At 40.2% G+C, this 26,840-nt stretch overlaps 1 protein-coding gene across 1 annotated transcript in view; it reads right to left on the reverse strand.

The window, feature by feature from the left end:
- The window catches only part of LOC133087013 (PSME3-interacting protein-like), a 64,110-nt gene that overhangs the window by 30,841 nt on the left and 6,429 nt on the right, over positions 1-26,840 (reverse strand). The window contains exons 2-4 of the mRNA XM_061183790.1: positions 20,876-21,110; positions 20,677-20,794; positions 18,667-18,809 (exon numbers count right to left, since the gene is read on the reverse strand). Of these exons, the coding sequence (XP_061039773.1) occupies positions 18,667-18,809; positions 20,677-20,794; positions 20,876-21,110 (496 nt within the window). The remainder of the gene's footprint in view (positions 1-18,666; positions 18,810-20,676; positions 20,795-20,875; positions 21,111-26,840) is intronic.

The raw sequence follows: 26,840 nt of genomic DNA on the forward strand, positions 1-26,840 counted from the left end.
CCATAACTAGTGGTAGTCACTTTAATCTCCTGGCAAGCTGTATAACACTTCTCTGGAGTAGATACCCATACTGGGAAGGAAAATGAGGCCAACACTGATAGCTAAACATCTGTGCACAAGAAGTGAACAGTAATCTGTGGCTGAGGCAATCAGGGAGATGGAAAGAGTTTGGAGAAGGTAAGATAGAGGCTGAGAAACATGGCTGTGGAGACCAATGGGGAATTTCTGGAGGAGGATTAGCCTGAGGACTTTTAAGAACTCTGGTATCTATTTTTTAATTGTGTTACATTTTGCAGTGCTGCCATTTTAAAACCTTCCTCTTTTTTTTTTTTTTAAAAAAGACTTCAGTGAATATCTTATACAAGTGCACAGACTTGGGTTGGTGGTTTTCTGGAAGTAACTGGGGTGCTATCTCACAAAATATGAGATAGTATAGAGAAGCAATCACGTGTGTGGGGTGGTCGGGTGATCTATAAAATAAAATAGTTTGGTGAAAGCAGAAATTCAGAGTCAGATGGACTAGGAGAAAATTTAAGAAATATAAGAATTCTAAGAAAGACCAGGTGAGAAAACAAGTTTCTCACCAAAGTAATAGGGATTTTTGAGGCCATTTTATTTGACAGTTTAAGGACAGTATGGCTCCAGCTTACATGAGGGTTACAAATCATGGCCTCTCATTAGTTCTATAATTTACATAAGGTCAGTAGTGTGTTCATTTCAGAGACCGGGAAGAGCAGCCAGAGAGCTTAAATAACATCCAAGGGCACTGACATTCCCAGGGATAGAACCCCTGTTGTTCCTCTGGCCACTGGGGCCCTTGATAAAGCCCGTGCTTCTGGCTACTTGGTATATGAAAGCCAAGGTCAAAGAAAATCAGAAAAGAACAGAAGTAAATGTTTATGGAAAAACACAATCCAGCATTTATAGGAAGTATTTGCTTCCTCGTGTCTCTTGTCCTTTCTGAATTCTGGGTTTCCCTAAAAGAAACAGTTCTATTTTTAGGAAAACACACACACACACACACACACACACACACACACACACACACACACACACACACAAACTCATAAGGGCCAGATTTTGCTGAGCCTTTTTCAGGAAGCATTTTCCCACCAATCTGTTTCTGGGTTTCACACACCAGCTCAGAAAGTGTGAAGCATGGTGTTTCCATAGTCTCTTCCAGTCAACTCGGTATCCAATAAAAAGACACAATTAAAAGGATAGTTTTGTAATTTAAGAAAGATGAGGTAATTTAGCATTGAGGATCCCAGTAGGAACCTGCCTAAATCTGTACAACATGAAGAATAATGAGGACTTTAGTCAATTCAGTCTCATGAAGAGCTTCTTTGATATGCTTTTTACTTTCCTAATCTTAGGACTGACTGACAGTCTCCTGGAGACTAGCGTGGGCCTCTTGTTACCCAAGAACCTAAGCAAATGACCTTAGCTATGAGATATCTGGTACAATGGTGTGGATGAACCTTCAGGATGTGAGTGAGACTCCAGGGCCTTGCCTGGAATGGCCAACAGGAGTTGAACTGCCTCACTTCCTCTCTACTATAAGTTCTACCAAAAAATTCTGGAAGAGCCCCTCTCTCTTTCCCACATGTCTTGGATGAAATCCTGACCTAGACTCCTAGTAGAGATAGGAGCAGGCCAGATAAGAGGGCACAAACCCCTCCTTCCACAGACCCATAGAAATGGGAGTCAATGCATGGATGAGAAATTATCTCGGCTTTCCTGACCCTGCTTCTCTCCATTTTTCAAGACTCAAAAGAACGTTCTTCTTCCTTCTCTCTCAGAATGCAAGAATGAATAAATAATTGTCTACAAAGCCTCTTGAGTTTCTTGAAGAAAAGTACTGTCTGAATATGAAAGTAAATGTGCTAGACAGCTATCAGAGCTCAAATCAAGGAAAGTTGCAGACTGGGAAGAAACTTGCAAAATATAACTTAACATGTCAAAGTCAAAATCTTGTACAAATGACTAAGTAGCATTTTTTTTTTGAGGTCAAGAGAACCTGCAGAGCCTGCCATTCCCACTAAATAATAATAACAACCACCAATCCCTGTTTAGTGATTAATAGTTTGCAAAGCACTTTCAATACATGGCCTAATTTCTCATCAATGAGACATGCAAGTAAAACAGAAACATTGTGAGATAATATCTATTCTTACCACCAATTAAGATGAAGAGAACCTAAGACTCAGGAATGGTAAATTTTGCTCATTTCCTCAGTTGATAAGTGGTAGAATCAGCAACTGAATTCAGATCTTGTGGAGCCCAAATCCGTGCCATTTCCACTATATGGGACCACTTCTTCAGAGAGTTAAATATCCCTTTCCCCTCCAACTTCCTGTCTTGTTATGAATAGTCCATTAAAAAATGATTCCTGACTTCTTCAGTGAGGAATCAGCACTTTAGATACCAGAACCAGCCTAGAGTGGCTCACCGGTGCAATAGAGAGCTACTTCTAAGGTGATTTAAGTCTGGTCCTCCAGATCCAAGATATTCCTTCCTCTCCAAGCTGTAGAGTAAAGTAAGTTTAAATTCTAAGTCACCAAGTGAAATAAGCTCAAGTTCTAAATCACCAAGAAAAACTCTAGAAAGCCTTTCTTTTCCACAACTACTACCCCTCAGATATACCGTATTTAGCTATGATTTATTGCCCCTTCTTGTGCTAGACATTAGCACTTTATGTAAGTCGCCTCAGTCACTCTTTCAGCATTTGTGTTTATGAGTGTTTTGGGCATATTTCTAATTGCTGCACATAAAGTAGTGAACAAAATGGTCAACCCTAACCCTACAAGAGGTGGGTGGGTGGGACAAACAATATGCAAAATAAACAAGTAAGTAATGTGTCAGGGGGTTGATAAGCTCTGTGGATATATAGTAAGTAATCAAGAGGGATAGAAGTGTCAGGGTTGGGTGGTACAGGGGTGGCAGTGGGATATTGCTGTTGGGATGTAGCTGGGTCTCTGATTTAAGCAGCTCTCCCAAGGACATGGGAAAGCAAACCACATGGTTATCTGGGGACAGAAATTTCCAGGGAGAGAGAAGAGAGTGTGAATGTCCTTGGGAAAGAATGCTGGGTGTGTTTGAAAAACATGTAGTAGAACAGCGTGACTGGAGCAGGGGGAGAAAGGTAGAATATAAGATAGGAAAGACATGGGGTGAGAGGTCCAGACAGCTTGAAGGCCATTGTCTGAACAGAGATTTCAGATGAATCTTCACAACAAATAGGTCTACTGACTCCCCCCGCCTTTTTATTTTTTACTATTTTTTAAATCGAAGTATAGTTGATTTACAACATTTCAGGTGTACAGCAAAGAGATTCAGTTGTAATAAATATATATATATTTATTCTTTTTCAGATTCTTTTCCATTAGAGGTTATTACAAGATATTGAATATAGTTCCCTGTGCTATACAGTAGGCCCTTGTTGTTTATCTATTTTATGTACAATAGTGTGTACCTGTTAATCCTAAATTCCCAATTTACCTCTCCCATCCCCTTTCCCTGATTTTAAAGTTAAAGACACTCAAAGAGAAATTTCATAGTTACTCAAGGCCACTGCAGGGTGGTTAGGGGTTTAAATCCAGAATTTCTGATTCCAAAGTTTGCTTTCCGTTCTCCTTTTTCTCTATCCTGAGGGTCCTTTTGCCCCCATGTTCCTGAATATAGACTTTAGGCAAATAGCTGCGTCCACAACACATAAATTTTGATGCACATTTCTAAAGCATAAACATTAAGAGAAATTCATACAGGACATTTTAATGAGAGGCAAATTACATTCTAAGTTGTTGCATATATTGAGTTGGGATTTATAATCTAGGTAATCTAATGCTTTGTTTGTAACAAGGGGAAGGCAGGCAGAAGAGAGGAAGTTGTGGCTGCAAGTCTCAGAAATGTTGAGCACAAGGGCATACTGAACAATCAGAGATCAAAGAGGCCAGTGGAAATGCAGCCAGCATGAAATGCCAGGCCAATCCCCTGAGGATGAGACAGAGATGCTCTGCACCTGTTATCTAGGAAATCTTCTGAAATGCACACAGTGAAAATGCTGTCCCATGCTTTGGTTTGAGTCCCTTTGACAATGACTACAAACTCTAGAAAGTGTCAAATCTCTCTTTCCCATGTTATTTCAAAATTCCAGTAAATACGGTTGGTCATTCACATTGTGCCACTAAAAGCAGTGTTCCTGTGATTATATTTTTTGATGAGCCCTAGGGCCCCTATGCAGACTCTCTGGAGCATATCTCATTTGGGGTCTGCTCATTCATGTCTTGACTTCCGAGCTGTGTGGGACCATCCAGACCAGGTGCATCCTTCATGTCAGATACATGAACCCCTAGGTATGATCCCCTGTAGGTCCAGGTGAAGTCACCTGGTTTCATGTGGAAACAGATGGATAGTAAACCTTATTGACCCACACAGGCAGGTTGGGTGTTTAGAAGACTGGGGCTTACTCCCTTCAAAGGAGCAACTTGATAAAAATCCTACTGCAGCATCGGCTCTCAGCAATTATGATGCTCTGAGGAATTCCAAGGTAGCTCAGGAGTTCTATCAGAGCAGATGATTTACTGGAGGTTCTGTATGTCCTCATCCAGCTGTTCCCTGGCTTCCCGACAGCCATCATTCGCATGTGGAAACCAAGTAGAGTTCTGAGCCCACATCCCTGGAGGAATCCCCTCACCAGCACAGATGGACAAGGCAATCTAAGGCTGATGAAAACAGTTAAATGAGAGTTGGAGGAGGTCCAGGAAAAAGAAAGGTGTCATTCTGGTAGGGAGGGCAGGGTGCTGCTAAGGAATCCATCCAGACAAATCCTGAGAGACAGCCATGAAGTCTCACTTGTAAAAACGCTGACTGGACCTGTGGCTTCCTTTGTGGTATAATTTCAGAAATGCCAGGAAAAAAAATCATGTTTTCAAAACACCTTCTCGCTCCTGATTGTTGCTGCCTACAATTCCTTTCACTTATAAGCAGAGGAGTGAGTATAATTTGAGGTCAAAACCCAAAAACTCTAGGAACAGCAACATATCAGTGTAAACTCACCTTAGGGTGCAACTAACTGACCCTTCGAGAGGAGGTTGAATGAGGAGTAGTGGAATGAGGTGATATTCGTTTTCTATTACTGGAAAACAAATTAGATCAAACTTAGTGCCTTAAGACAACACACATTTATTATCTCACAGTTCTGTAGATCAAAAGTCTGGGCAGCTTGGCTGGGCTCTGCTCAGGGTTTCACAAGGCCAAGATCAAGGTGTTCGCAGAGCTGCAATCCTTACTGGAGGCTCTGGGGGAGGATCTACTTCCAGGACTTCTCAGATTGTTGGAAGAATCCAGTTTTTTTAGTTATAGGACCAACGTCCCCGTTTCCTTGTTGACTATAGGCCAATGTTCTCAGCTTCTAGAGGCCGCCTGCATTCCCTGGCTAATGGCTCCCTCTTCATCTTCAAAGTCACCAGTGCTGGTTGAGTCGTCATGTTCCACATCTGTCTCATCTCTCCTCTGCCCCATCTCTCCTGCGTCTTCTTCCACTGCATCTCTCTGATTCTAACTGGAAAAATTCTTTGCTTTTAAGACTCAAGTGATTAAATTGGGCCCATCAGAAATTCAGGATAATCTCCCTGTCTTAAAGCCTATTACCTTAACTATATCTGCAAAGTCTCTTTTGCCCTATAATTTAACATATTTATAGGAGCCAGGGATTAGAGTGTGGACATCTTTGGGAAGAGGGCCATTATTTGCTCTATCACAGAGGTGAAGGGGGACAGGTCAGGCTTTTTACACACATTATTTCTTTTAATCCTTACAATTACAATGAAGTACCAGAAGCTCAGAGATGTTAAGAAACTTAACCCAGGTAATACGGCTAAACCTTGGCAGTGTAAAATCTGAATACAACTATGTCAACTCATAGACAAATAGACTGTTAGATATAGAAGGGACCTTAGAAATGATCTAGACCGGAAATTTTTACCCTGGGTCTGTAGATTTGAAGTCCATGCGTCCATCAGGGAGTGAGAGAGCCAAGAGAAATTGAAAACAAGGAGGGGTATATGTAAAAGCATGCTTTTTTTTTTTTTTGAAAGAAAGAGAGCGTTCATGGTTTTCATAAGGACCTCAGAGGACTCCTACACAAAAAAGGATTAAGAAGCACCAATCCTCATGCTTCATTAATTGAGTTTATTTAAACATCGCCAACAACCTATTTTGTTGTAGCTGTGAAGAACAGACACCTAGACTCAGGAGATTTCCTCGCAGATCTCTTTACATCCATCAGCATCTTTCAATTTCTATCCTAACATTCATTGACAGCAATGCAATCCTACAGGGTTATTTAAAGGTTGGTGTAAAGCTGAAAAGATATTAGCATCTCACCTAGGGCTTCTCTATCATTGTTATTCCTGAATATTCATAAGCCCTGGAACACTGGAGATACTTTGATAGAGGAGAGAGGCATAAGAAAAGGGAAAGCTGTGTGGTTGTGAAATTGTATAGAATCTCTCTTTCAAAGGTCAGTAATTTTAACCTTCATCTCAACCAAGCTTTTTCAGCTAATTTTCTTTGCTGTACCTTTGGTGTTCTGTGCCAGCCTTCTGCACTTCATTCATTGCTTACCTTTTCCTACTCTGGATTTTGACATCCTCAAGGTCATGCCTACACTGTGCCAGGAACTGCGCTTAAATCCATGAAACCAAAGAGACACGTTTTCCATAGAGCTTACAAACTAATGTTTCAAGAAATGTTTTTCTTTTAAACCGAATATTAAACAGTCAATATACAAATATTTGTTATATTATTACTACTGATAATAAAGAGATTGATTTAAATTGCTGACTAGAGATTTCAGCCATGATATTGATTCAACATAATGTTTTAAGTAATTCAGCCAAAGAGCCAAAAGAATTATTAAAATAACTTATTGACCACTGAAATAGAAACAGAGGGCCATTTTATATATTTGTTCAATTAGGAAGCAGAGGGGAAAATATTAAAATGTTATGATCCTTATAAATGAATTTCAAGATAATATTACATACTAAGAGAATAACAGAGTAGATTTTCTTTTATTTTTCTTTTAATTGAGGCAGAATAAAATGGAAAATAGACAATAGAAGAAAATACCCTATGGGATATATATGAAAGTAAGAAAAGTGACAGCAAATGAAAAGATACATTCAAATAAAATTATCAACCACTAGCTTTGCAGAGTGGAGACAAACAGAACTGTATGAGTTTAGACAAGTAACTTTAAAAACTATGAGTTTCAGTTTTCTCATCTATAGTCATGACAACAATATCTGTCTTTCTATATTTTTAAAGAGTAAATTTTAAAAATTAAATTATATTATGTATATTTATAAGTAATCACTATTTAAATAAGAATGCATATGCCAGAGTAAAATACCTTGAAAACAGTAGATTTTTTAAAGTGTTACTAGTGTTTGATTGTATTGTCTCTTTGTTTAAAACATCAGTGAAAAGAAAACTATGAAGGACCCAAGATGTATTATTGTTCTTAGAGGAAAAAACAAAAAACAAAAAAAACACTCAAGGCACCTGCAGTAAATGGTAGCACAGGAGGAACCAGACCATTTTTCAGTTTTATTGTGGCTTTCTAATGGAGTCTTTGGCTTTGGGGATTTTAGCTAATCATTTGACTCATACTTGGGTCTACCACATTGATAAGGGTCTGGGTGTAAACATAGAAAACAAGTAATTAACTTAAGGAGGTTGCAGGGGAGCATGGCTGTGGTTTGTCCTCATTTGATGTGCCTATGCTTTTGTGTGAGGTTTAAAGAATGATATTAGAGCATGGAGGCTGATGGAACTCAAAGGACAGACCTGCAACATTGCCTGCAGAGAACCTCCTCTTGCTATTGTCGCAGAGCCTGACAAATGTGAGACCCCCTACTTCACATGTACTTACAAAAAGCAGTGACTGTGGTCCTCATTACCACTGCCTCAAGGAATAACCTCTCCATGGCATAACTTTGCAAAAGGCTGTCTTGTTCCTAACAATATACCGGAGTCCTACCACAGAGTTTAACATAGGATAGGTCTCAGTAGATATATGTTGTATGAATATATGACTGAGCTTTTATGCAATTATTTGGTTCAAATATATTGAAATAATGCCAAAACATCTAGCTAAGCTGCAAAATGCTTTATTTGTCAATATGGTGACATGGCAGAGGAGCTTTGTTGGCTGCATAGAATGAAACATCTACCATCATGGACTTCTATCAACATATCTTGTTCCTCAATTAAACCCTTTTCTATGTCCACAGTTTTCCCAAATAAAGAGACTTTAGATGAGAGGAAGGGAAGGAAAGAGAGATGAAAAGAGAGACAGACTGGTACAACTGGATAAGTCATCACTACCAGTGTATAAATGATTTATACATCATGTATAAAAAGGAAGAGTTCAGCCCTTTTTTATTTTACAATTTATTTATTTTTCCTGTCATTTTAACCCTAGGAAGTTCAGACAGTTCTAGGTTCTGCAACTTGCCATTTTGAGCACTAGGGCAAGTGACTCTGGGCTTCAATTTCTTCATATGTAAGATGAGAATATTCAAGGATGATGGGGAAGGGGAAGAGACCAAGGAAAGGTGAGTTTCCAAGTGAAGCTCCAGCCTGGTCCTGCAGTAGAGCTCCGGAATGCAAGTAATCTTACAGCCAATTAGTCATTGCCAGGAAGAGGTGGAGGAGAAAATAAATTACCAGACTCCAACAGCCTGATGTCAGTCCTCTGAGAAAGAGTTGTTAAGTGCCTGATTTAGATGCTTGAGCACACAGAATCTGGGGAGGAAAACATAACGCTAGTAAAAGGGGCCTAAGGAGATCTGAACACAATCCTACAGTGTTGGCTTCAGCCTGCTCTAAAGGTTAGATGATGCAGGCCTATAAAGCCCTTAAGATAGAATCAGGCACAGAGTAAGCACATACCCAGATGTTTGCTACTATAATTAATACTTTTATTATCTTCTCTGCAGTATTAGACTAAATGTTCCCTATGGCTTCCTTCCAAGCAGAGGTTATAAACCCAAAAGTTTTGGGGTTATGTGAATTAGAGAAACTGCCAGGAAGAAGACTAGGAAGAGGTGGGGCAGCATCACGTGGGGCACACCTGCACCACTGCATCAAAAATAAAGCATTTGAAATCACGTGTTTGGAAGACACTATGAAAAAGTCAAAATCAAACCAAACCAAAACAAAAATTACATCTGACTGGCGGACTGCCAGTTTGCCAGGTTTGCTCTAAACGTTTCTTACAATCCCCATCCCACAAGGCACTCTAGTTCCAGCAGGAAAGGATGGTGTTTGGCTGCATGCTCGCTGAGGAGTGCTCCTTGCCAGGCTTCTTGGGAAGCCAGGAGACCCTGGAATGAGCTTTACCTGGGTGGTCTGTCCTCTCCACGCTGGCCACCCATAGCAACCTCTGGTAAACTCCTTTCCCCTATTGAGGGCTCTGAACTTTATGACTGGGTAGGTGCTTTGGTCTTGCCTTGTTTGCTGTGTTCTCTAGTCTAAACTAGGGTCTGTGATGACACAATATAATGGAGAGTGGGATTTTTTTTTGCACCTTCAAGGAGTATTTATTGAGCACTACTAAACTCTATGCTGGGTGCGAAAGGTCCTAACGAGAAACAGGCTCTGTGTGTGTTTATGTGTGTGAAAGAGAGAATTTCTTTCAAATTAAAATGTTTGGAAGATCCCCTTGCTTCCCCTCTCTTCCTTCACAGGGAATACAAAGTTAGGAATGGAAACAATTGCTTATCCATGTATCTGTCCTCATCTTGGGCCAACTGACTCACCTCTTTGTTAGCACCTTTTAACATGTCCTTCCTCCTCACGTTGACTGGCCCTGCTAGACTGGACCATTCAATTTGGTACTTGCTGTGTGTATAGCTCTATGCTGAATGGTTGAAGGCGGGGGTTTATGTGCAAGAGGAAAATAAGCCACAATCCTGGGGAAACAGGGTAAGCTTTCAAAGGAGCATCAGGGACCTGAGACAATGTATAATAAAATGTTAACTTGTAAAACTGAGATACAAGTACTGACAGCGGAAAGATGAAAGATGTGAGATCAAGAACGCTATGGTTTTAACCTGGCACTACTGTCACCCAATTTGTACATTATATTCCTTTCATTATATCTAGTTTAGTCTACATTAATATACATTTCATGATTAAAATTTAATAAGTGTTCATCACAGAAGATTTAAAAGAAAAGAAAAACAAAGAAGGAATTAAAAGTTACTCATAATTCTATTACCCAGATGCAGCCACAGTTAACATTTTGATAGTTTTCCTTCTAGCTACAGGCATTTTTACTTTAATGGGATGATCTGTTTTGAAACTTGATTTTTTTCCTATTTAATAGTTTATCCTTGAAGTTTTCCCCATATAATTAAGTACTTTCATACAACATGCTTCCTAATGGCTATGTATAATATTTTGTCACATTGACATACTATAATTTATTTAAGCAGACTCTCATTTCCTCTCCCAAATCTGTCTCCTTATCTCATATGCCATCTAAATCCAGTTTTAAAGCTACACTTAGGGCCCCAGAAACCAGCAATAGATCATTTGCTTTATTCCTTCCCAAGAACTTCAAAGAACTGCAAGGGAGATCAGCTGACATGTTCTATTTCCACATTCACCGGAGTGACAACTCAGCTTGAGGCTGCTACAGGGTGGGCTAAGGGCTGAGGTGGGGCGGTTGGGAGACAGGGCTTGGAATTAAAAGATTTCCAACAACCGGATAGCAGCATCAAACCCTTCTCTTACAGGCTTCTTTCAGAAAACAAAAGATACCAGCTGAACTCTCAGGAGTGTTTTGAAAGGCAAGGCAAATGGCACATTTGAGAACTGAATTTGGCTCCATTTGTTCAAGGGAAGGTGGGTGGCTTCAGCTGCCTAGGAAACAGGCTTTGAATATGTGCTTCCTGGAATTCTTTATGCTTCTCTCCTGAAAGGGTTCCTAGTGTTCCTGATAAAGGATTCTTATTATTTGGCATTTGCAGGCAGCCTAGTTTTGGCAACATTCTGTTCAATTCTTTACGTTGGTGAGCTCTTATAAAGCCCTGTATCTCTTCAGAGCTAGGCCAGAATTCTCCCTTCTCCCTGCCTCTTTCTCCTTCCCTCTCTTTGCCTCACTCCCACCTGCCAAACTTGTGCATACTTTTATTTTATTTCCAATCTGAGAGCTGAAACTCTGGCACAGTTAGGTGAAGCTACACACAGAGCATCTGCTTCAGTGTTTCAGGCTGCTGCCTAGGAGAGTAAATAGCATATGCAAGGCAGGGGTGCTGTATTGGAAGTGAAATAAGCATCACCGTGAATGGTTGAATGTTGACCATGACACAAAACACATGAACAAAACCTCTAAGACCTTGCACTCAAAGGAGCAAAAATAAGCCTTGGCCTGTCCTTTCATGTCATCCAGATTTAAGGTGTAGAAAACAAAGGGAATGAGAGAAGAAGGTCTAGGAAGAACAGCTTCATTCTTCATTCATTCACTTGTATGTTCAGTAAATCTTCACTAAGCAAGTATTAGTTTCAGTATTGTTCACTTATGAGAACCTGAGTAATGGAGCGATACACTTCAGTTAAATGAGATAACGTACTGAAGGACCCAGTAAAGCACTGGGCACATGGTAGGCATTCTATACATATTAATGATAGCTAACATATTCTGGGCTTTCTACTTGCCAGGCACTATTCTAAGCATAACATATTTAGTCATTGAAACAATCTTTTGGAATAAGTTACCCCAATGTTACAGATAAAGTTAAATAACATGTCCAGTATCATTTACTTAACTCCTTTGTCTTACTTATATGTAGTGTACATCTCAGGAGCCCTGCCCTTCTCAGCAAGGATTAGCTGAGCACTTGACCAGACTAGGGAAGCAGAACTTCTTTACGAAGTTTGGGACTATGTATCTTGTTGGGAAAGATGAGAAAGAGGAGATAGCTGTAATCCTAAGAGACTATTACAGCCTAGGAGTCTCACCATAATCCTATTGGTTCAGCGTGCTGGTAGAGGAAGGTAAGCCACAGTAAGTAGCAATAGGGGCAAAGACTAGGGATCCTGCCACTATTTCATCACACATACATATACACATGCACACATGCATATGCACACACAGAGTTTCTGCATTCAAGAGTCTTGAAATCATTTGTGGATACAAATCACATATACCTGAAAAGACTTACAGGATAATACAAAACAACAACTAGATTTACCACGCTAAATACTATAGGGATATAAAATTAAGTGTTCCTTTCCTCAAGAATTTTGTGATCTTGCTGGTTATATCTGTACATCATTTGTAATTTTTGGAATTCAGACCAGTTGATGTCTACCATGTGAGCTATTCACTGCAGCCTGAGTGCTCTGCTCAATGACATTCCAGGCAAGGCTTAGGCACAGCCATATTTACCACATGGTCTTGTCAAAGAAACACAGTGGATGGTTCAGTAATAAGCTAATAGGCAACATATTGCATTGGGATCATGTGTTATAACTCATACTTTCATTGCATATTTTATGTTGGACTTGTTTGACTTTTATCTTCATGATAAGAAATTCCTACTATTGTTAGATATTGCTAGCAAAACACTATTACTCCTCTTTAAAGCTTTTGGATCCATGTAATTGAAGCATAGCCTAAGACTGCAAGGGATGCTGTTAAAAACAAAATTATACTGATGCTGATATAAAAATACAAATGTCATGGATAACCCCTGAATTAAAACTTTTGTGTTCATCATTAGAGCTCCACTGTTCTATTTAGTTGACAATTTGCATTCAGCTTTATACAAAGAAATGCATATAGGGAGGGTTCAAAATAAAGGAATATTCTTTTGAAATCTTTTGTGTAACAAATGACCATCTTCTGATCTATCCTTTGTACAAATCTTTTATATATAGTGAATTTCATTTGAAACAATTTCATACCATAAAAGCAATTGAAAACCCCTGATGTAACCCCAACTCTGTGGGAAAAATGAGAGAGAAGACCTGAAAGGCAGACTGAAGTCTTATAAATCATAGAATGATATTAGCAGCTATGACTGTAGAGCCAGATATAGGTAGGAAATAGATGCAGAACACAATCAGATACTTAACTATCTATGCAAAATATGGTCCTTCCAGAAAGGAGGAATGTGTAAAGAATTATATGGAGTCAAGTGGCCGATTTATTAATTGAACCAGTTGGGTAGTAAATCAACCTGCACGGGCATATGGAATTTTTTCCCACATCAATCAGTCAACAAAGCTAAAATAGATTATTAAAGAATTAAATTAAAAACATCATTAGAAATTTGAGAGTGTATTTGTGGAAACAACCCCATTTAAGGCAAATGGATGGGATCTCCAATTGGCAAAGCATATTATGAATAGGTCTCAGCTTTCAAAGAAGTATGACTCTGGATATGGGGAGTTTTAGAATTCACACCCCAGCCAGAATCATTGGTTGGTAATCAACCTCTTTTAGTTGAGCATTATAATTGTCTCCTGTGAATTCTAGTTCACTTAGGTGGTATTCCTGTTTCTTTTGTGAGTTGTCTTTTCACTCTGAGAAAAATTAAACAATATGTATAGATGAGATGCTATTTTCTATCCATCGAGAGTGGCAAAAGTTCATAAGCTTGACAAATTATATTAGTGAAGTTGGGAAACAGGCGTTTTCATACATTGCTGATGAAAATGTAAAATGTTACAAACTCTATAGGCATTGTAAATGTTAGTGTTTACCCTTTGATCCTAGGGCTTACTTTGAAGATATACTTCTAACAATAAAAAAAAAATATGCAAAAGGTTATTTATTGCAGCATTGTTTATACTGCAAAATTTTGGAACTACCTAAATGTCCAAGTATAGGAGATTGGTTGAGTGAATTATGGTACAGTCACATAATAGAATGCTATATGGTTGTAAAAAAAAATAAGAAAATAAGAAAAGTCTCTATGAAAGTATTGAGTAGTAATTGCCAAGAGACAGTGTTAAGTGAAAAAAAAGTACAAAAGAGCATATAAATATAGTATGTTACCCTTTGTGTAAAAAAGATGAGGAAATTTTTAAAAAAACATATGTATACAGTTTATTTTTACAAAAAGAAATGGGAAGAATAAACCAGAAAACAATAAAGTTGGCTACTTACAAGGGATGGTGGAAGGGAAATGAGGTGGAAGGGATATGGAAGGGAGTTGCATAAAATTATTCTTAGAGAATAAAAATATCTGTTTAATTTGCCTTTTGGAAGCGTGTTTATGCACTACATATTTAAAATATATACAGTTGTCCCTTGCTATCCACAGCAGACTGGTTCCAGGACCACCCCACAGATATCAAAATTCATGGATGCTCAAGTCCTTTATATAAAATAGCATAGTATTTGCATATAACCTACCTACATTCTCCTGTATAATTTAAATGATCTCTAGATTACATCATAATACCTAATACAATGTAAATGCTATATCAATAGTTGTAAATACAATGTAAATGCTACGTTAATAGTTTCCAGCATGAGGCAAATTCAAGTGTTGCTTTTTGGAACTTTCTGGAGTTTTTTTGAATTTTTAATCTGTGGTTGTTTGAATCCACGAATGTGGAAACTGAAGATACAGAGGGCCAACTGGGTATAAAATATACATTAATTAAATCAGCAGGGATGGGAAGGGACAAAAGAACCTAACACTGAAAGCAAACTGAAACATATGAACCTTAAAGTATTTCGAAGAAATTCTGAAGCTACTTCAGGTGTATTCTAGGATTAAGCAAATGAGTAAATATATAAATATATATTTTGTTGGGGTCCAGATATCTCATTATGGAGAAGGTACATATATGGAATGGGAGTAGGCAAGAACAAACCCTGTGGGGATAAATTGTATTTCATATTATCTGTGTGAACTCATTATTTCTAAACTATGTTTATGTATGCATAAATATATTATATACACATTTATGTACATGTTTGTATATGTATATATATATAAACATTCATATATTTTCTAGCTTTGTCTGCAACAAGGATCTAGAAGCAAAATCACCCCAACAGCACCTGTAGCAATTAGCTCATCTTGGCTTCTAAATACTGTTTCCCAATAAATGGAATCAGGGCTCCTTAGAGAAATGGCAAATCCCAGGGCTGGGATAGGGTAGGTAGAAAATGAGATATTTTGTTATGTTAGAAAGTAAGGAAGTTAAAACACACAAAAAAGACACAGATCCTACTTGAAGGGGCTCTCACTGACCAAATCTGGGACAATTTAAACACCAAAATAATTAAGGGCAATAAGAAGGTCATTGATAATCAATAGATAAGTAAACAAATAAATAAATGGGTGAGAAGAGAGGGCTCTTGTCTATAGTAAGTCTGAGCACTGACTGGAGGAAATGCTGGAGTTAGAAATCTATCATTTTGCAAGCATCCTAGTCAAGATTGGTTCAGGCAAGAGCCAATAATGGACACTAAACCTAGTGGGACACTCGGATAGGCCAGGCCTGGAAGTGGGGCCGTTGGCACTTCCATGTGTATTCTATCAGACCAAACTCATTGACGCGGCCACACCTAATTTCAAAGGAGGCTGGAAAGTTTGGCTTGCCCAAGGAAGACAAGGAGAACACAGATATTGGTGAGCACTAGCAGTCCTCATCAGGGTTTAGGAGATTTTGGAATACTGGAATATTCAGCTGTGATAGCTAGTCTCTAAGGAAGGTCCCCCAGTGAACCACACGTCCCGATACTTGATGCTCTTGTGTGGTCCTCTCCCACATTGAATCAGGGCTGGACTCCTGTTAACCAATAGAAGGAGGTGGAAGTGACTCTGCTCCAGTTCTACGCCTGCTTAGCCGTTAAGAAGACTTGTAGCCCTCACTGTTGGAACCCTCACTTTTGGAAGCCATGTGTCGTCGTGTAAGAAGCCTGGCTTTCCTGCTGGAGAGTCCATGTGGAGAGGCCACGTGGAGAAGAGACATGGGACTGAGGGGGAGGGAGGGGAGGGAGAGAGAGAGATAAAGAGAGATAAAGAGAGAGAGAGAGAGAGAGAGACATAGCTGTCTAAGCAATTCCAGTGAAGTCTCCAGATGATACCAGACAGAGCTCTGGGCCCAGAAGCATGACAGCATGTTTGGCAGATAGATCGTATGACCAAAAAAAAAAAGAGAGGAATTTCAGAAACCTGACCTCAGAATTCCCAAATTCTAAGTTAGGGATAAGATTTTCCATGACGGGTTTTGTTTTTTGGGGAAGTGGAGATAAGTCATGAACACTCTCTTAATAAACACTTTACAAAATCTTACTCTGGGGCAGTTGAGGAGAAATGATCCATCTTTATGCATGATATGTAAGCTTGGCACCATGCAGACTCAATCTCTGAACTGGTAGAAATATTTCAGGCAGCCAGCTCACAGATAAAGCAGGCCAGGAAGCTGGTCCCTGGTCTGAATCCTCTGATTGGGTCAGTCAGACCCAGGGATGGTGTGAAGGGGCCCCTGAGGCACAGATGACGCAGTCCTTCCAGGCCAACCAGGTTAATTAAGAGAAAGGCCCAGTAGAGATTCAGTTATGAAAGGAGGGTGCTGTATGCATCTTTGAGTTCTGCCAGTTTAGTCCAGAAGAGAGAGGAGTGCTCAGGATGAAGTTAAATCCTGCTAAAAAGCTCACTGATTGTTGAAAGGGGTGGGGATGGAGTGTAGGAGTTGCAGATGTGCAGAGAACGAGAAATAAAGAAGGAAGGAGAAGAAATAGGAAAAGAAAGGAGGAGGAAGGAAGTTTTATGTTAAGCTCTGTCAATATCTAAATTTGGTGTCTATGTTTAGACAGCCAATAATTTATTTCCAGATCACTTATTCTGCCCTGCTGTCTATGTGAAATCTCACACACACTTCACAGAAGTGGATTAGATTACTGCGGGTTGGGGTTTGGGGAGAGAGAAGATTTTAACCCACGCTCCTTGGCAGTGGAACGTCAGTATTTCTGTGTAGGAAGTACTCCGGATAGTAATGTAGTTGGAAAAGGGCTGGCTAGGAGACTTGCATTGAAACTGTGCTCAAATGTGAGAACATTTATTTATTTATTTTTTTAGCTTATATTATACTGCTTAATTGTGATGGATTGAAAAGGGGTCTAAAGTGTCCCCAAGTCTCCCAAATCTCCACCCCAATCCCATCCCTGGCACGTCTCACAAGGGACCATGGCAATTGCCAAGCTGTAAGAGTGCCTCTCTGTTTCCTTGGCTGAACTGGCTGACAGGACTGGGGGATAAGCTGACCGCAGACTGGCAGCCATTCCCCCAGCACTCTCAAATCTTTGTAGGTTCGAGAATCTCCCTTTCATCTAGTGACACAGATCCTTTATTCAAGCCACCCACTTAATTTCTGTTTTCTTACCAGTTCTTTAGTGATCTTTCTACTGCAGGAATATGGCTAACCTTAGCTTTTTACACGTTTCACTCATGTCATTTTCAAAGGCCCCACATTTATGTTGTGTCTAAGACAATGGATGGTTTTCATCAACTCATCTCCAATCTTTGGGCATTATACTCTAAAATAATGCTACTGGAAGTGTAGTTGCTGGGCCAGCAGCATCAGCGTCACTTGGGAGCTTGTTAGAAATGCAAAATCTCAGCCTCACCCCAAATATACTAAATCAGAATCTCTGAGTCTAGGGTCCAGGAATCTGTTTTAACAAGTTTTCCAGGTGATTTCACTGCCATCCAAGAGTCTGAGAAACACTATTCCATTTGTCATTTTGTATTTTTTTTTTCTTTCTCTACTGTTTATTACTGACTGAAATTTTATTTTTGAATATGGGGATAAAAAAATAAATATCTGCTCAAGCAAGTTGATTTGAGAGGTTCCATAAAATTTTACATACCCAAAAGACATTCCTAAAACATGATGTTGCCATGGCACTGTCTCTGCTTTTGTTAGTTTCTGGACTGAGAATGAGTGAATGAAAGAGAATCTCTAATATGCTTTGGACATCAAGATCCAGGAGGAAAGGGCATTGTGTTAATTAGGATTTTGTTTCAGCTCTGTAATAGAGAGATCCCAAGTAATAATGGAAATGGATTAATCATAGTAAAGGTTTATTTCTCTGTCACATAGAAGTCTAGGTGGGCAGCTTTGTAGTTCCACAATTATAAGGAATCCAGGCTTCTTCTGTCTTGTTGCTTTGCCATCCTCAGACTGCATCATTCATTTCGTGGTCCAAGGTGGCTGCTCCAGCTACTGTCATTACATCTGCATTCCAGCCCATAGAGAAAGAGAAAAGGGAAGGGAATAATACTATAAATAATACTATGAGACAATATGGCCAGAGCCACATAAGATGTGGATCCAAATTGCACTGGGTGCTGTTTTGGTCTTGGTCTTCTTTGACCTTAGATCCTTTCCTCCTCTTTTTTCTGCTTTTCTCTGTTTTGTCAAAGGGCTGACCCTTGGAGGCTGTATCTCCCAAGCTCCCTTGCCAGCTGACTTTCACTGGATTCAGTCATTGGGAAACACTGGTGAGAGATTAGTAGGTAGGAGGAAGGGAGCAACTGAGGTATTTTTTTTCCTGTCTGCTTCTGTCTTTATGCAGCAATTCCAAGGATGACTGTGTCTGTCTGAGGTTCCAGCTCCTACCGGCGCCTGGGCTCTAGAAACACTACCTCCTTTCTTCATCTTTCCAGTCCTCTGGTGGTAGTGGCTTCTTGCTGGTGTTAATCTCTGGATTGCTTCATCAACCTGTTTGGTTTTTAAGCTCTCCCATCTCCTGAAATCAACTCCTTGTATTAAAATCCCCCAGTTGTGAGTAAGGTGGTCAAACGCTGTCTAGCATAGAAGGGGATACACTATCTAGGGGAGAATTCATAGGGGAAGTGACATTTGTTCTGGATCTTCAGGGTTTGCTGATTGATTTCTATTAATTAATGCCAATTTGGTCTTTCTGGACCCTGGGTCTAGGGAAGACACAAAGGAAGAAGTGGTTTGGGGCTCAGATAATTCGGCACAGGATTAGTGGAACTCAGAGCTATGGGTTAGAACTGCTTCCAATGCAGGGTTTCTTGAGCTCCACACTATTGACATTTTGGGCCAGATAATTTTAGTTGGGGTGCTGTCTTGTGAACTGCAGGATGTTTAGCTGCATCCTTGGCCTCTACCCATTAGATGCCATAGAATCCCCGTCCTGGTCAAGTTATGATGACCAAAAATGTCTTCAGATATTGTGAAATGCCCCTTGGTGGGGTGGGGGTGAGGGATTGTAGGTGAAATCATTCCAGTTTACAAACACTATTCTGTGCTGATGGCTCAGCATCTAAGCAGTGTACTGGAAAACATTTTAATTCTAAAGGTCAGAAAGTCACTACCTTCCAGAAAGGGCAGCTGCCACCCTGCCCCTCTCCTTCATCTCTACTTCCCTCAGCTGGTGAGTGCCTTCAATTCTGATAGACACTGTCCACTAGAGAACAATGATCCCTTAGTCTCTAAGGGAGTGTCAGGGCCAAACCATTGTCTCCTTGCCAAGCAGTGGTGACACAGGAAATGGGGAGTCATCACCATTACAATATTACAATTCTTCTCTGAATTTTGAGATGAAAGCTGCAGAGCTCTGTAGGATATTTAATTTTATCCTTATGATAACCTTTCTTTCGTAAGACAAATTTTCTGTTTCTCTCACCCCCAAATGCACATCAATCCTGGCCTATTGAACAATAAAAGGAAGAAGGAAAAACACATCCTCTCTGAGGAAAAAAAACACCCTTACTGCTATCATCATTCCATCAAGAGCCGCCCATCACAAGTCAGACAGCTTACATGCATGCCAATATATTTGATTAATCCTTATAACAGCCCTGTAATGTCAACATAGGTTTTTCCTATATTACAGATAAAGAACTAACTTGTGTAAAGAAATACAGCTAATGTTGGTGAAGGCATTAAAAGCTCTCCTACCAGTTAAAGATAACAGCAATTCTTTATATTTGCATTGTGCTTTCCAAATTTTTGTTGGGTTGGCCAAAAATTTCGTTTGAGTTTTCCATAAGGTGTTATGGAAAAGCCCGAATGAACTTTTTGGCCAACCCAATAACTATTACTTTCACATATGTTATCTAACTTGTACTTATAGCTTAAGTACTGTGAGAGTTCAGAAAAAGTTATAGAATGTTTGGTGTGGTTGGAGGGAGCTTCATAAAGAATTAGGAAGTGAGTTGGTCTTGGAAAGTGAAATGGGTCTGAGAATTGTTGCTGGTGTTATTGGTGGAGGTGGTAGTAGAAAGTTCATTTAGACAGAAAATGTGAGCAAAGATCCAGAGTTAAGAATAAGAGGGTGTACAGGGAAAAACAAGGGGGATAGGCTACCCAACAGGAGCAGATGATTTGTGATGGCAGGGAGAGAGATGGGGTGGTTATGTCTGGTGGCATCAGACTATGCAGGACCTAGAAATCCAGACAGGGGAGTTAGGGTATTAGGAAACAGCCATAGAGAGAAGTTGGAAGTTTATAAACACAGATGAACATGTTGCATTGTACTCAGTATCACCTCCCCTCTGATGCTCTGTTTTGGGTGTCAGTCTTTTAGTATCCTGGGGCTTCCCTTGATCATGGCCCTACAGGACTGTAAGCTCTTTGGGGGACAAAGTTCTGACTCACCCACACTTGTGTCCCCAAGGCCTGGCACATAGGTGCCCTCAGTGAAGGGAGTAAATGGACAGAGAACCATGTGCTTCTCAGTGCCCTTGGAAGAAGGATTCCGAGGAGAGGAAGGCCACTAGACATATGAAATCACAGATTTTGAAAGCAGGAAGGTATTGTGAAATACACAGATGGACTCTCAAAGGGATTCACTTACGGAGAGCACAGCTGGAGAGGAGACGAACTGACGAAACTCCAGGCTGCGGGGGACAAGGATATGGATGAGAATCACCAAGGTAATCAAAATGTATTTGAGAAGCATGACCATCTTCACCCATCCTGAAACATGGTAACTTTCAGACATTAGGAGAGAATTAGACAGGACCACTACTACAACGAATGTGCACTGCCCTTCTGCACGAAATGAATACTCATACTCTTGATCTAAAAAACTGAAAATCAGAAAAGGGAGCTTCAAGATGGTGGAAGAGCAAGACACGGAGATCACCTTCCTCCCCACAAATACATCAGAAATACATCTACATGTGGAACTGCTCCTACAGAACACCCACTGAACGCTGGCAGAAGACGTCAGACCTCCCAAAAGGCAAGAAACTCCCCACGTACTTGGGTAGGGCAAAAGAAAAAAGAAATAACAGAGACAAAAGAATAGGGACGGGACCTGCACCAGTGGGAGGGAGCTGTGAAGGAGGAAAGGTTTCCACACACTAGGAAGACCCTTCATGGGCGGAGACTGCGGGTGGCAGAGGTGGGGAGCTTCGGAGCCACGGAGGAGAGCGCAGCCACATTGGTGCGGAGGGCAAAGCGGAGAGATTCCCGCACAGAGGATCGGCGCCGACCAGCACTCACCAGCCCGAGAGGCTTGTCTGCTCACCCGCCGGGGCGGGCGGGGGCTGCGAGCTGAGGCTCTGGGTTCGGTCGGATCGCAGGGAGAGGACTGGTGTTGGCGGCGTGAACACAGCCTGAAGGGGGCTAGTGTGCCACGGCTAGCCGGGAGGGAGTCCGGGAAAAGGTCGGAGCTGCAGAAGAGGCAAGAGACCATTCTTTATGGGTGCACGAGGAGAGGAGATTCAGAGTGCCGCCTAAACGAACTCCAGAGACGGGCGCGAGCCGCGGTTATCAACGCGGACCCCAGAGAGGGGCATGAGACGCTAAGGCTGCTGCTGCCACCACCAAGAAGCCTGTGTGCGAGCACAGGTCACTCTCCACATCTCCCCCCACCAGGAGCCTGTGCAGCCCGCCATGGCCAGGGTCCCGTGATCCAGGGACAACTTCCCCGGGAGAACGCACGGCGCGCCTCAGGCTGGTGCAACTTCACGCCGGCCTCTGCCGCCGCAGGTTCGCCCCACATCCATACCCTTCCCTCCCCCCCGCCTGAGTGAGCCAGAGCACCTGAAGCAGCTGCTCCTTTAACCCCGTCCTGTCGGAGCGGGGAACAGATGCCCTCAGGCGACCTACACGCAGAGGCGGGTCCAAATCCAAAGCTGAACCCCAGGAGATGGGCGAACAAAGAAGAGAAAGGGAAATTTCTCCCAGCAGCCTCAGCAGCAGAGGATTAAATCTCCCCAGTCAACCTGATGTACCCTGCATCTGTGGAATGCCTGAAAAGACAACGAATCATCCCAAATTGAGGAGGTGGACTTTCGGAGCAACAATATATATATTTTTTCTCCTTTTTCTCTTTTTGCGAGTGTGTATGTGTATGCTTCTGTGTGTGATTTTGTGTGTATAGCTTTGTTTTTACCATTTGTCCTAGGGTTCTGTCTGTCCTTTTTTTTTTTTTTTTATTACTTAAAAAATTTTTTTTCTTAATATTTTTTATTTTAATAACTTTATTTTATTTTATTTTACTTTATTTTATTTTATCTTCTTCTTTCCTTCTTTCTTTCTTTTCTCCCTTTTACTCTGAGCCGTGTGGAGGACAGGCTCTTGGTGCTCCAGCCAGGCATCAGGGCTGTGCCTCTGAGGTGGGAGAGCCAAGTTCAGGACACTGGTCCACAAGAGACCTCTCAGCTCCACATTAATATCAAACAGCAAAAGTCTCCCAGAGATCTCCATCTCAACGCCAAGACCCAGCTCCACTCAATGACCAGCAAGCTACACTGCTGGACACCCTATGCCAAACAACTAGCAAGACAGGAACACAACCCCATCCATTAGCACAGAGGCAGCCTAAAATCATAATACGGCCGAGGACACCCCAAAACACACCACCAGACGTGCACCTGCCCACCAGAAAGACAAGATCCAGCCTCATCCAACAGAACACAGGCACCAGTCCCCTCCACCAAGAAGCCTACACAACCCACTGAACCAAACTTAGCCACTGGGGATAGACGCCAAAAACAATGGAAACTATGAACCTGCAGCCTGTGAAAAAGAGACCCCAAACACAGTAAGTTAAGCAAAATGAGAAGGCAGAGAAACACACAGCAGATGAAGGAGCAAGGCAAAAACCCACCAGACCTAACAAATGAAGAGGAAATAGGTAGTCTACCTGAAAAAGAATTCAGAATAATGATAGTAAAGATGATCCAAAATCTTGGAAATAGAATGGAGAAAATACAAGAGATGTTTAACAAGGACCTAGAAGAACTAAAGAGCAAACAAACAGAGATGAACAACACAATAAATGAAATTAAAAATTCTCTAGAAGGGATCAATAGCAGAATAACTGAGGCAGAAGAAAGGATAAGTGACCAGAAAGATAAAATAGTGGAAATACCTACTGCAGAGCAGAATAAAGAAACAAGAATGAAAAGAATTGAGGACAGTCTCAGAGACCTCTGGGACAACATTAAAGGCACCAACATTCGAATTATAGGGGTCCCAGAAGAAGAAGAGAAAAAGAAAGGGACAGAGAAAATAATTGAAGAGATTATAGTTGAAAACTTCCCTAATATGGGAAAGGAAATAGTTAATCAAGTCCAGAAAGCACAGAGAGTCCCATACAGGATAAATCCAAGGAGAAACATGCCAAGGCACATATTAATCAAACTATCAAAAATTAAATACAAAGAGGAAATATTAAAAGCAGCAAGGGAAAAATAACAAGGAACACATAAGGGAATCCCCATAAGGTTAACAGCTGATCTTTCAGCAGAAACTCTGCAAGCCAGAAGGGAGTGGCAGGACATATTTAAAATGATGAAAGAGAAAAACCTACAACTAAGATTACTCTACCCAGCAAGGATCTCATTCAGATTTGACAGAGAAATTAAAAGCTTTACAGACAGCAAAAGCTAAGAGAATTCAGCACCACCGAACCAGCTTTACAACAAATGCTAAAGGAACTTCTCTAGGCAGCAAACACCAGAGAAGGAAAAGACCTACAATAATAAACCCAAAACAATTAAGAAAATGGTAATAGGAACATACATATCAATAATTACCTTAAATGTAAATGGATTAAATGCTCCAACCAAAAGACATAGACTGGCTGAATGGATACAAAAATAAGACCCATATATATGCTGTCTACAAGAGACCCACTTCAGACCTAGGGACACATACAGACTGAAAGTGAGGAGATGGAAAAAGATATCCATACAAATGGAAATCAAAAGAAAGGTGGAGTAGCAATTCTCATAACAGACAAAATAGACTTTAAAACAAAGACTATTACAAGTGACAAAGAAGGACACTATATAATGATCAAGGGATCAATCCAAGAAGAAGATATAACAACTGTAAATATTTATGCACCCAATATAGGAGCACCTCAATACATAAGGCAAATACTAACAGCCATAAAAGGGGAAATTGACAGTAACACAATCATAGTAGGGGACTTTAACACCCCACTTTCACCAAAGGACAGATCATCCAGACAGAAAATTAATAAGGAAAAACAAGCTTTAAATGATACATTAAACAAGATGGACTTAATTGATATTTATAGGACATTCCATCCAAAAACAACAGAATACACATTCTTCTCAAGTGCTCATGGAACATTCTCTAGGATAGATCATATCTTGGGTCACAAATCAAGCCTTGGTATATTTAAGAAAATTAAAAGCATATCAAGTATCTTTTCCAACCACAACACTATGAGACTAGATATCAATTACAGGAAAAAATCTGTAAGAAATACAGACACATGGAGGTTAAACAACACACTACTTAATAACAAGGAGATCACTGAAGAAATCAAAGAGGAAATAAAAAAATACCTAGAAACAAATGACAATGAAAACACAACGACCTAAAACCTATGGGATGCAGCAAAAGCAGTTCTAAGAGTGAAGTTTATAGCTATACAAGCCTACCTTAAGAAATAAGAAACACCTCAAATAAACAACCTAACCTTACACCTAAAGCAATTAGAGAAAGAAGAACAAAAAAACCCCAAAGTTAGCAGAAGGAAAGAAATCATAAAGAGCAGATCAGAAATAAATGAAAAAGAAATGAAGGAAATGATAGCAGAGATCAATAAAACTAAAAGCTGGTTGTTTGAGAGGATAAACAAAATTGATAAAACATTAGCCAGACTTATCAAGAAAAAAAAGGAGAAGACTCAAATCAGTAGAAGTAGATATGAAAAAGGAGAAGTAACAACTGACACTGCAGAAATACAAAGGATCATGAGAGATTACTGCAAGCAACCATATGCCAAAAAAATGGACAACCTGGAAGAAATGGACAGATTCTTAGAAATGCACAACCTTCTGAGACTGAACCAGGAAGAAATAGAAAATATGAACAGACCAATCACAAGCACTGAAATTGAAACTGTGATTAAAAATCTTCCAACAAACAAAAGCCCAGGACCAGATGGCTTCACAGGCAAATTCTATCAAACATTTAGAGAAGAGCTAACACTGATCCTTCTCAAACTCTTCCAAAATATAGCAGAGGGAGGAACACTCCCAAACTCATTCTACGAGGCCACCATCACTCTGATACCAAAACCAGACAAAGATGTCACAAAGAAAGAAAACTACAGGCCAATATCACTGATGAACATAGATGCAAAACTCCTCAACAAAATACTAGCAAACAGAATCCAACAGCACATTAAAAGGATCATAAATTATGATCAAGTGGGGTTTATCCCAGGAATGCAAGGATTCTTCAATATACACAAATCAGTCAACGTGATACACCATACTAACAAATTGAAGGAGAAAAACCATATGATCATCTTAATAGATGCAGAGAAAGCTTTCGACAAAATTCAACACTCATTTATGATAAAAACCCTCCAGAACGTAGGCATAGAGGGAACTTTCCTCAACATAATAAAGGCCATATATGACAAACCCACAGCCAACATCATCCTCAATGGTGAAAAACTGAAACCATTTCCACTAAGATCAGGAACAAGACAAGGTTGCCCACTCTCACCACTATTATTCAACATAGTTTTGGAAGTGTTAGCCACAGCAATCAGAGAAGAAAAAGAAATAAAAGGAATCCAAATTGGAAAAGAAGAAGTAAAACTGTCACTGTTTCCAGATGATATGATACTATACATAGATAATCCTAAAGATGCTACCAGAAAACTACTAGAGCTAATCAATGAATTTGGTAAAGTAGCAGGATACAAAATTAATGCACAGAAATCTCTTGCATTCCTATACACTAATGATGAAAAATCTGAAAGAGAAATTAAGGAAACACTCCCATTTACCAATGCAACAAAAAGAATAAAATATCTAGGAATAAACATACCTAAGGAGACAAAAGACCTGTATGCAGAAAATTATAAGACACTGATGAAAGAAATTAAAGATGATACAAATAGATGGAGAGATATACGACATTCTTGGATTAGAAGAATCAACATTGTGAAAATGACTCTACTACCCAAAGCAATCTACAGATTCCATGCAACACCTATTAAACTACCACTGGCATTTTTCATGGAACTAGAACAAAAAATTTCACAATTTGTATGGAAACACAAAAGACCCCGAATAGCCAAAGCAATCTTGAGAAAGAAAAACGGAGTTGGGGGAATCAGGCTCCCTGACTTCAGACTATACTACAAAGCTACAGTAATCAAGACAGTATGGTACTGGCACAAAAACAGAAATATAGATCAATGGAACAGGTTAGAAAGCCCAGAGATAAACCCATGCACATATGGTCACCTTATCTTTGATAAAGGAGGCAAGAATATACAGTGGAGAAAAGACAGCCTCTTCACTAAGTGG

This window comes from Eubalaena glacialis, chromosome 3, assembly GCF_028564815.1.
Source record: "Eubalaena glacialis isolate mEubGla1 chromosome 3, mEubGla1.1.hap2.+ XY, whole genome shotgun sequence".
NCBI classification, from domain to species: Eukaryota; Metazoa; Chordata; class Mammalia; order Artiodactyla; family Balaenidae; genus Eubalaena; species Eubalaena glacialis.